Source organism: Gossypium raimondii, chromosome 2 (assembly GCF_025698545.1).
Source record: "Gossypium raimondii isolate GPD5lz chromosome 2, ASM2569854v1, whole genome shotgun sequence".
Classification (NCBI taxonomy): domain Eukaryota; kingdom Viridiplantae; phylum Streptophyta; class Magnoliopsida; order Malvales; family Malvaceae; genus Gossypium; species Gossypium raimondii.
In genome coordinates this window covers 43,833,018-43,842,691 of record NC_068566.1, presented here as the reverse complement: position 1 = coordinate 43,842,691, position 9,674 = coordinate 43,833,018, and the positions used below count along the sequence as shown (strand labels likewise).

Genomic DNA, 9,674 nt, shown 5'->3' with positions numbered 1-9,674 from the left:
CTCTAGCAAAAAATAAAGAACCCTAGGCGCCGTACCTAGCGTCTTCTGACCCTCGGTCTTCTACGCCACCGTCATGTCCAGCGCCGCACCTACCCTCTGCCCACATGCTCTAGCAACCCTGCAAAATAGAGGAGAACACGCAAGCAGCAAAAATAATAGGAAAAAAATAGAAACAGATCGGGTATAAAAGCCAAACACTACTTCTGTATTTTTCTCTTCTTTTACAACTAGTTAATAAAAAAAAGCAGATCCAAAAGCTTAAAAAAAAAAAGGTTGACTCTAGTGCTTCTTTTTTTTTTTTCTTTGTTATTGTGTTTTTTTTTTATTTTATTGTATTTTTTTATTTTTTGTTTATTTTCTACGACCCTTCTTAACAAAAATGAAACAAAAGGGAAAAGGGAAGATACCTTCGCTTCGAAGGCCGGTGTCGGAGCTCATCTTCGCCGTCACCGGAGTCGAACAAGGAGAGAGGTCTTTTCCTTTTTCTCTAAGCCCCACGGTTGAGAAGGCCTAGCCTTCAGGGACGCCGTGAAGAGAGGGCTGAATAGCCGTTTCGCGCAACTCCGGCCACCGGCCATGGAGGCGGCGTGGCGAAGGCTAGGATCTAAGGGCCGAATGTTTTGAGGGAGAAGGAGAGAAAAAGTTCTGAAAGTTTTAAAAATTTTCTTGTAAAAATGACATTTTCAGAAAAAAAATTTAGGTTAAATAATGATACCAGAACGACGCCGTTTTGACATTAGGGGTCAAGCGCCAAAACGACGTCGTTTTTACCCGAGATAATCAAACTCTTCCAAAATAAATAAATTTTTTCGGCATTCATTCTTGTATCGGGAATTTTAGGTATTGTGTCTTAACTTACGGGACATGATTCTTTTTCTCGATTAACGTGAAAATGTGCTTCTCTCTCTAAAATTTTCAAAATTTTGATAAATGATTGTATTTTAAATCTCTTTAAAGTTTTCAATCTTCGACATTAAGACATTAATTAATCAACTAGGTACCAATTTTGGGCTTCACGAGGGGGCTAATCCTTCCTCGTACGTAACCGATTCTCGGATCTCTTTTTTTGAATATTGTAGACCAAAAACGCTGTTTTGATAAAACGAAATTGTTTATTAAAACAACTATTTTTCGAGGTGGCCCGATCACACCTCATCAAAAAAGATTGGTGGCGACTCTTATTTTTATTTTTCAAAACCCAAGTCGACCCCGCTTTATCAAAAAATTGGTGTCAACAATTAATTTTTGATAATCAAATTAAACTAAATGGAATTTTAATTTTAATTAAGTTAAATCAGAATTGATAACTTTAAGATAAAATAAATAATTTAAATTGATAAAATATTTTAAATTTAAATCATTCGGGATAAGTAAAATTGTCAGAGGAGAGATAAAGTACGACATTTATAAACATAGTGGCGGCCATGCCTACCTGCCTGCCTGCCTAGGAACCAAAACATTACAAGATATAGCTTGCACAAATATACAGCCACGTGAAGTTAAGGCACCCAAAACCAAATCATTTTTGTGGTCCAAAATTCAATCCAAACATCACATGGTCTTCGCATGCCATGGTCAAGAGAGACCATCGAGGTTTCAGTTCATATATGAAACCCTTTTCTTTAATAGTGGCAAAGTAAATACAATACAATCATTAATTCAAAGCCCTTTTCTTTTTCTTTTTTTCTTTAAATTAGATGTTTTAAAAAGTATCTTAAATTGGGTTGGGACAAATTTAAAAAATTATGAGTGATTACCAAGAGTTAGGGCTCCATGGGTTACTCTATTTTGCTTGATAGTATGATCTATGGAAGAATAGGAATTTATTTATGTCCCAAGGCTTATCATAAAATTTAACAGAAACCATTAAGACATCAGTATGCTGAGTAAAGCAGTACAATGTTATTAATAAGTGGGATCCGTCCAAAGAACCATATGTGGAGTTTGAGCAATTAGTAAAATAAGTAGGTAGTTATAGTATTTTTATGGTTATTTAGTTTTGCTAGGTTTTTTTCACCAAAAAAATTCAGGTGAGAGAAGGTCATTTGTGTTGATATTATGAGTGATATTGGTTTGGTTCGGTTAGATATTTGAATCGTTCATTATAATTCGGTTCATTCTTCAGTTTTTCATATTAATTTTTTGTTTTGAATGTTTAGACTTAATTTGACCAACTAAATTATGTTTTATGGCTTTTGAATAGTATTTGACAAAATTTCAAAGTCTTTTTCATTAATATTTATAAAAAAATACTTTTCAAGATTTTTTAAATTATTTCCACTATTTTAAATATTATAAATTATTAAAATCAATTATATATTAAATAAAAAATAAAATTCAATTTAATTTCGAGTAATCTCGATTTTTAAACTTGCATTCCATAAACTATCCAAACATCTCAGTTTGATGAATTGATTTTTTATTTTCTTGCTCAACCCTAATTAGAACATATCATCAATATTATAGAAAGGTGAATTTAAAATATATAGATCACTGATCAAATGAGATTATTAGGGTGGGTTTGGATGGGCAATTGGGTGCGGTGCGTTTAGCTTACTTTTTGTATCACATTACAGTATCTAATCTCATCTCCACTGCTGTTTTTACATTAACCGCAAGTAAACACACTGCCCATCAAAACCCATATTTAATAAGACTCAAATCTCGATGATTGTTAGGGTGCTAACAAATAGTCATCCAATTGAATTAATTTGTGTAGCAGTTTGTTTCTTGATATCCCAAACTCAAAGTAATTCTTATGTACTTATCTTTCTTTATAAGGTTAATTAATCAAATGTCTTTAAATCAATAAATCAAATTTTAAATTGATCTCTAAATTTTAAAATATTTTAATTGTATCCTTAAAAAGTATCATTTCAATCAAGTTTTCATTTATCTAGCAGTCACCTTTGATGTTAAAAGCCAGCTTTTTGACCTACAAGATAGCATTTAATGCCAAAACTAATAACTAGATTGATGAAAGAACCCAATTAGAATGTTACCTTAGTTTGAGTTGAAATTTAAAGGCTAATTTAACTTTTGACCCATAGTTTAGAGATATTTGATACAATTAACCCTTTTGTATTAAAAAATAACTCTTGTAATAAATTATTCCAAAGAAAACAACAAAGCAAAACACTTAAAAGCAACAAAACAATGGAAATAAAAGATGCAAATCTTAGAGGGTTTTGGACGCTTAACCACTCTTCAAGGGCCCATCTCAAGAAACCCCCTTTCGATCAACAATTGTTACATTTTCCTTTTTGTAAAGTTTTAAATGACTCACATTTAATTAGCACTCGGGTATCTGAGTGTGATCCCTCTTAGGGTCATGGCAATAGTCATACACCAAATAGTTGTTTTTGACCCAATTCATGGCCAAAGCTTGCTGTGGGCTAAGGCTGCTGGACCCGTACGGAGAGGCAGAAGGCGGGCGGCAAGGGGCGGGACTGTTGGCGGTGCAGGCGCTTACTTTGAAATTCGTGTACCGGCCTACAAAGGGTTGGTAGTTATAATCAGCCTTGTACCTACCATTCTCGGTAGCCCAAGATGACGCATCCCATATTGATCCGTACACCCACATTGGTCTCGTTGGGAATGTGGCGTCGCTCTTCCTTGGGTACCTTCTGATCGGCACATCATCTACGAAAAATCTGTTGAATTTAAAATCATAAAAACATGAAAAAAGGGGAAGTTTAATTACATTTTTGGTCCCTTTGATACACTCAAATTTAGAATTTAGTCCTTAATTTGACATAATTTAATCACTCTACTTTATAAACATTGCTAGTTAGTTAGCGGTTAAATGTTGTGGTTAATTTGACATTAGAAAATCCACGTCAACCATATCACCTGTTTGGATTAACTAACGATTTTATAAAAGTAGAGGGACCAAAATCAAAATATGATAAAAGAAATTGAAGGAAATGGTGATAGGATACTTGCATGATTTCACTAGGGTTCCACAGTATAGCATAGTTATGGTAATCTTTTGTAGGGTCAAACCATAGATGAAACTTCATTTCCCTTCCAATATTTATGTTCCCATCCCCGCTTCCTCTAATGTACACATTGGTCTGCAATGTGTAGGGTTTATCCGGCGTTGTTCCAAGGAACTCGATGTCGATTTCGTCATGGTCTCCGGGGTGTTCTTCATTGTTTGAAAGCTGTTAAAGTGCAGAACATAAAAAATCAGACGTTTTTTTTTTCATTACCCCAATGGTTTGTGTGTGTGTGTTTTAAGGTTCTTACATAGAAAGATGTAATCACTCCTGCTGTATAACCAGGTTGGAGTTTCATTGCAGCACCAAAGTAACCTGACTGGTACGGACGAAGTGACTTGAAACCACTCCCTGTGTTTCACCATGAATATACAAAAATTAAGCACATGAAAAGAATCCTAATTATGGAAAAATTTTAGTCTCTCTATCTTGATTTGGCATAATTTGGCTCCTCTACTTTGTATAATGTTATTAGTAGTTCTAAACCGATAACATTGTAAACTTTTGCTGTTAACATAGTTTAGTCCCGGCAGCATTTAGCGGGACTAATTTTAAAAAAAGTAGAGGTAAAGGGACTAAAACCATAATTAGAGCAAAAAAAAGGGATGCGGTGGTGCAGGAATTGAACCTGAGCTTTTATCGAGCCAGATTGTTAATGAGCCCTGGTCTAGTTTTTGGTGCTGAGGACCCCAGAGGTTTCGAAACCCTGTATTAAAGGCCACAGTGCTCACCCTGGAGCTTGGGGAGAATCCAGGGGAAGGTGGACCTTGAGCATTGCTTAATGGAATAATGAGAGTTAAAGCAAGAAACGAAGAGAAAATTGGAGCCATGAAGGGAAGACATAAAAGGGAAGGCATAGATAGTACCATATACTAAAGGGTTTAATTGCAGATTGGGACCTAAGAAGTTTGAAGGGTTTTGAGAGTAGATTTGTGTGTGTGGAAGAGTGTGGCAATGCCATTGGTATAAATAAGGAGATTCATGGCCCCACTCTGATGGTAAGTTGATAAGTTGGTTGATGGGGGAAGTTATGCTTGGAATATTTTTAATAAAAAAATAAAATTTAAATGATAATTTTAGTAACTATTATATGTATTAAGATCATTTTATCGCATCTTTTTCAACGATGTCGTTTCCAAGGTTCAAATCCTTTGAGAGTACAATATATCTTATAATTGTACTCAACATTTATTTTCTAAAATTACTAATTAATTCGATGAAAACATGTCAATTTTTTTGAAATTTTCTTCTTTTTCTTATAACTTGTGCATGTTAACAAATAGTACAACCAACGGTTCAACTTCTTGTATATTGGGGATCGCGTGCAATACAATTCTTCTTTGCACAAGTTTTTATCACAAGAAGACGAGTATAGTCTCAAAAGAATGATAAGAGTTGCTTAGTAGCAAAAACTGTCATTAAGTGTTTTGGGTTTATTTAAAATTTTAAAAAGTTTCAGGAGTCTAATTAATTTATTTATTTTTAAATAGGAGCTTTAAAAGATTTTACAAAAATATTGGGTTTAATTAATTAAAAATTGGAGTACTAATGAGAATTTTCGAAAAATGTGAAGGGTTTAATTAAAAATTTTAAAACTTTTGAAAACTTAATTTCTTTAAATTTTTGGAAAGGTAAGGCACCCTCCGACTCTAAACATATTGACTTATCCCTTCTATCATTTTACCTAAACTTTAAATCCTAAACACTTGTATTTCAACTATCAAAATTACAATAATTTAACTATGTATATTCTCTAATGTTATTTATTTCACCAATTTTAACCTCAAATTTATAAGAATTACAATACCATTAATGTATAAATTAGGTTGCTTGTACTGTATTGTGTGATCAGTTTGGTCAAATATTTATTATATCCACACAATTTGTAGTTTTTAAACCAACAAAAGTATAATAATAAAATAAAAGGAGGCAGATAAGCTAGGGTCAAATTAGAGGTGTCCATGGGTCGGGTTGGGCCCAAAATTTTTTGACCCGCATCCTAGGCCCGGGCCCAGGCCCGAAATATGGGTTTGAAATTTTGTCCTAGCCTGGCTCGAGAAAAAATTCCTAAGCTCAAGTCCGGCCTGGCACTTTTTTTAATAAACACAAAAAATTTATTTTAAAAATAAAAAAAATTATTTTAAAAATATTTTAAAATTAAAAATTAAAAATATATATTTATTATATTCGGGCCCGGGCCCAGGCAGAAAAAGTGGTGCCCAAAAAAACGGGCCTCTTTTTTTGTCCAAACCCATATTTTGGGCCTATATTTTTATCCGAACCCTCCCATATTTCGAGTGAGCCATCGGTCCGAACTGTCCGGCCCATGAACACCTCTAGGTCAAATAAAGCCAAAAAGATTAATATATTAAAAATCTAAAAGAGTGATACCATAAACAACTAATGCATAATTAGTAGCTACTACTTAATTAATTATATATTCATTGCTGGTCTGAAGTTGACATCATCAGCTTTTTATGGTCCACTAGAGAACACCAAATCTTTTCTGTACCTAACATGGGGACTTTGAAATATGCAGCGACCTTTCTATTTTGGTTTAAGATTAAACTAAATGCTGCAAATTTAATTGATTTCACATAAATGGAACTGTCGAGAATCGACCTGTATAAATAAAGAATAAGAAAATAGAGAAGATCGAATCTATAAACATTTACGTGGACTTCTAAAGAAAATAAAAGTTACGGGTGAAAGAAATTTTAACTTTTCACTAAATAAGCAAACAAACAAAAGTATAATATGAAAATAAATAAACTTAAATTTACTAAACGTACAAATCCGAATCCCAAAAACAAAGCTCTAACTCTCGTAGAGTTCTCTCTATTCCTCTTTTAAATTTTACTTTCAAAGTTAATTACATTTTAAAATAGTATTTTCAAGACCGAACTGTGACAATCCACATGGGAATACCAAAACTTTGCTTTGTGTTCTGATAAATAGTCAACATTTCATTGCAAAGTTTGCATGTGTTTAGATGCAATTCAAATCAGCTATAGCCATAATCTAACAGGTTGGCTAATTCTTTTATCTTTGAGAAGGTTTCTATATTCAAAATTGTATGAATCATGGTGGACACGTCATATTGTATTTTTATTTAATTATTTAACGATAGTTCAGTAATTTTTTTTATATCATTGATACATAATCTCAATAATTTTTTAACATAAATCCTAAACTTTGAACCCTAAACCTTAACTTTTTAATTTAGTGTGGTTCGAGTTTAATATTCAGATTTAAAGTTTAAGATTTAGGTTTAAAATTATTAAAATTATATATTAATTACATGTAAAATTTATTAAAAAATTATAAATAATTAAACAATGATATAAGATGACGTGACGCACCTGTTTTATACAATTCTTTCTTATATAATCAAATTGATGAGTGTGGTTATTGAGTTGAAGTCATAAGGGGGGACAATGGGGGCCAAAGCAGTTACCAAAAATTGGATTCAAATTACGAGAATTCAAACTTGTTGAACTACTTGTGAGTGAATAGGGAGTGTTGATTGTTTGAGTAAATATTTTTATATAAATTTATTCATACTTGCTCTCGTCGGTAGGCCTACCCAACAATTAAATCCTAATTTTTTATTCCTCTTTTCTCATATTAGTTAATCCCACCAAATATCCTTCAGCTATTCTTTATGTTTTGAATCAATTGAATTCTCAAAATATTAGTAACGCATAGAGGTGCTCATGGGTCGGGCCGGGCCTAGAAAAAATTTGGCCCGTGTCCTAGGCTTGGGCCTGGCCTGCCCCGAAATATGGGCCTAAAATTTTGTCTAGGCCCGACCTGAAAAAATTCCTAAGCCCGAGTCTGGCCAGGCCCATTTTTTTATAAGCACCAAAAATTTATTTTAAAAATAAAAAATTTTAAAAATATTTTAAAAATATTTTAAAATTAAAAAAAATAAAAATATATTTATTTATTATATTTGGGCTGAGCTGGGATGGGCTCGGGCAAAAAAAGTGGTGCTCGTGGCTTGGCCTGTTTTCTAAACGGGCCTCATTTTTTGCCCAAACCCATATTTCGGGCCTATATTTTTACCCGAACCCTCTTATATTTCGGACTGGCTGTCGGGCCGAGCCGCCCGGTCCATGAGCACCTCTAGTAACGCATCAATTAGGTCATTTTATTTATCTAGTTATTAGCGTGGGTGATAAATACCTGTTCAACTATGACATGAAGCATATGTGAAACACGTGGATTACATTTGTTGGGTTTTTTTACCTGTTCGTTTCATGTTCTGTTAGAACGAGAATAACTTCTGCTTGGGCCGTGTGGGAGGTTTCAGCCTCAAGGACGGTTGTTGCTTTCGGCCTTCAAAGTGTTGACATGTTTGACAAGACAACAGTTGGAGTTCAGTTAGGATTCTTCAGTTCTTTAACTGATCATAGTGAGAAGTTTAAAGTGAATAAAACATTTATCCTTATCTATTGAGAGAGTTTTGGAGATTGGTTTATGAAGGCTGTAATGTGATAAATACTCAGGATAATTAATGGGATAATTTCAGGTTTTAAATACGAGTTTAAAGCTTATCAAAAATTTGTTAGATGAACTCTTGTATCAGTCTATAAATAGATTGTTTGTGGCATGTAGTTTTTGAGTGTTTTGTCGATAGCTTTGTTGTATTCTTGTGGTTATTTTATCACACTCCAGATATTGTTTGGAAAAAATTATTGATTATATTGTAAGGTATTTAGGTGAGTAATTTGATACAATTAGGATCAATATCGAGATTGTAATTACTTCTTTATGTAAAAGTATCTTAAATTAAAATAAAAAATAATCCGAACGTCTATTCAATAAAATCATTCACTAAAATGAACTTCGTAAGTGATTAATAAAATAATGATGGAAATTGATGTAACCTCAAAAGTAAAACACAATGGTTGCTTGGAAGCATCAGCATAAGATATAATCAGAGGTCATCTATTTATATAATTATCACTACTTTAACAGTTAAATGACAGTCTAATCATGTATATATATATGCAATTTCTTCAAGGAGTAAATAATTGTCTAGGATTTCCTTTTACATCATTTCAAAATAAATGAAAGTTACATCCAGTGACAAGCAAATTTCAATATTCATTATATATAAAACTTTGGTCTAATTCTGTAAGTGGTCCTTGTATTTTATCAAAATTTGAAATTAAATCCTTGTAATTTCTACTAATTTTAGCTGCTTCTTTGACCCTCCCATGTCAGCCTCTCAGACATAAAATTATCACTTCCAAGAATATTTTAAATTAGTATAAGGATTCAGTGTTTATAAATTGTAGCACAGGAATAAAATTTTAAAAAAATTAAGTACAGGGACCACTAGCAAAATTAGACATTTTAAGTTCTATATATAAGGAAAGTTTAGACCGGGTTTAAAGGAAGACACCTACCTTCTTTAGGACGTAGTAAAAAAATAAAAAAAATATTAAAAATAAAATACATGATAATATTTAAACTCTGCAATGATTAATATTTGTGTTTGATTTATATTTGTTTTTCAATAATTTTCCAGAGACATATTCCAAACACGTATATGACTGCATGAGAATGCCTCTTAGACTATAACAGCATGAAAATTTTGACGAGAAAAATGGCTATGTGATTTCAATGCATGTTATGGGACCTCTTTAATCACCGACGAACAAA

The 9,674-nt window shown here is 32.7% G+C and overlaps 1 protein-coding gene across 1 annotated transcript; it reads right to left on the bottom strand.

Moving 5' to 3' along the window:
* Nucleotides 1–3,060: 3,060 nt before the first annotated feature.
* Nucleotides 3,061–4,935, bottom strand: LOC105788992 (xyloglucan endotransglucosylase/hydrolase protein 31). Its single transcript, XM_012616160.2, has 4 exons — nucleotides 4,630–4,935; nucleotides 4,252–4,352; nucleotides 3,946–4,166; nucleotides 3,061–3,653 (listed from the first exon to the last, which is right to left on the bottom strand). Exons 1-4 carry the CDS (start codon nucleotides 4,868–4,870, stop codon nucleotides 3,293–3,295), a joined length of 924 nt encoding a protein of 307 aa, XP_012471614.1. The 5' UTR covers nucleotides 4,871–4,935; the 3' UTR covers nucleotides 3,061–3,292.
* Nucleotides 4,936–9,674: the final 4,739 nt, after the last annotated feature.

Bases quoted from the DNA above. Each gene is read 5' to 3' on its own strand.
- LOC105788992 (XM_012616160.2), bottom strand. From the start codon at position 4,870: ATGGTACTATCTATGCCTTCCCTTTTATGTCTTCCCTTCATGGCTCCA. The intron at 4,353-4,629 runs GTTCAATTCCTG...GGTGAAACACAG, and splicing joins CTGGCTCGATAAAAGCTCAG to GGAGTGGTTTCAAGTCACTT. The intron at 4,167-4,251 runs GTAAGAACCTTA...GCACTTTAACAG, and splicing joins GAGTGATTACATCTTTCTAT to CTTTCAAACAATGAAGAACA.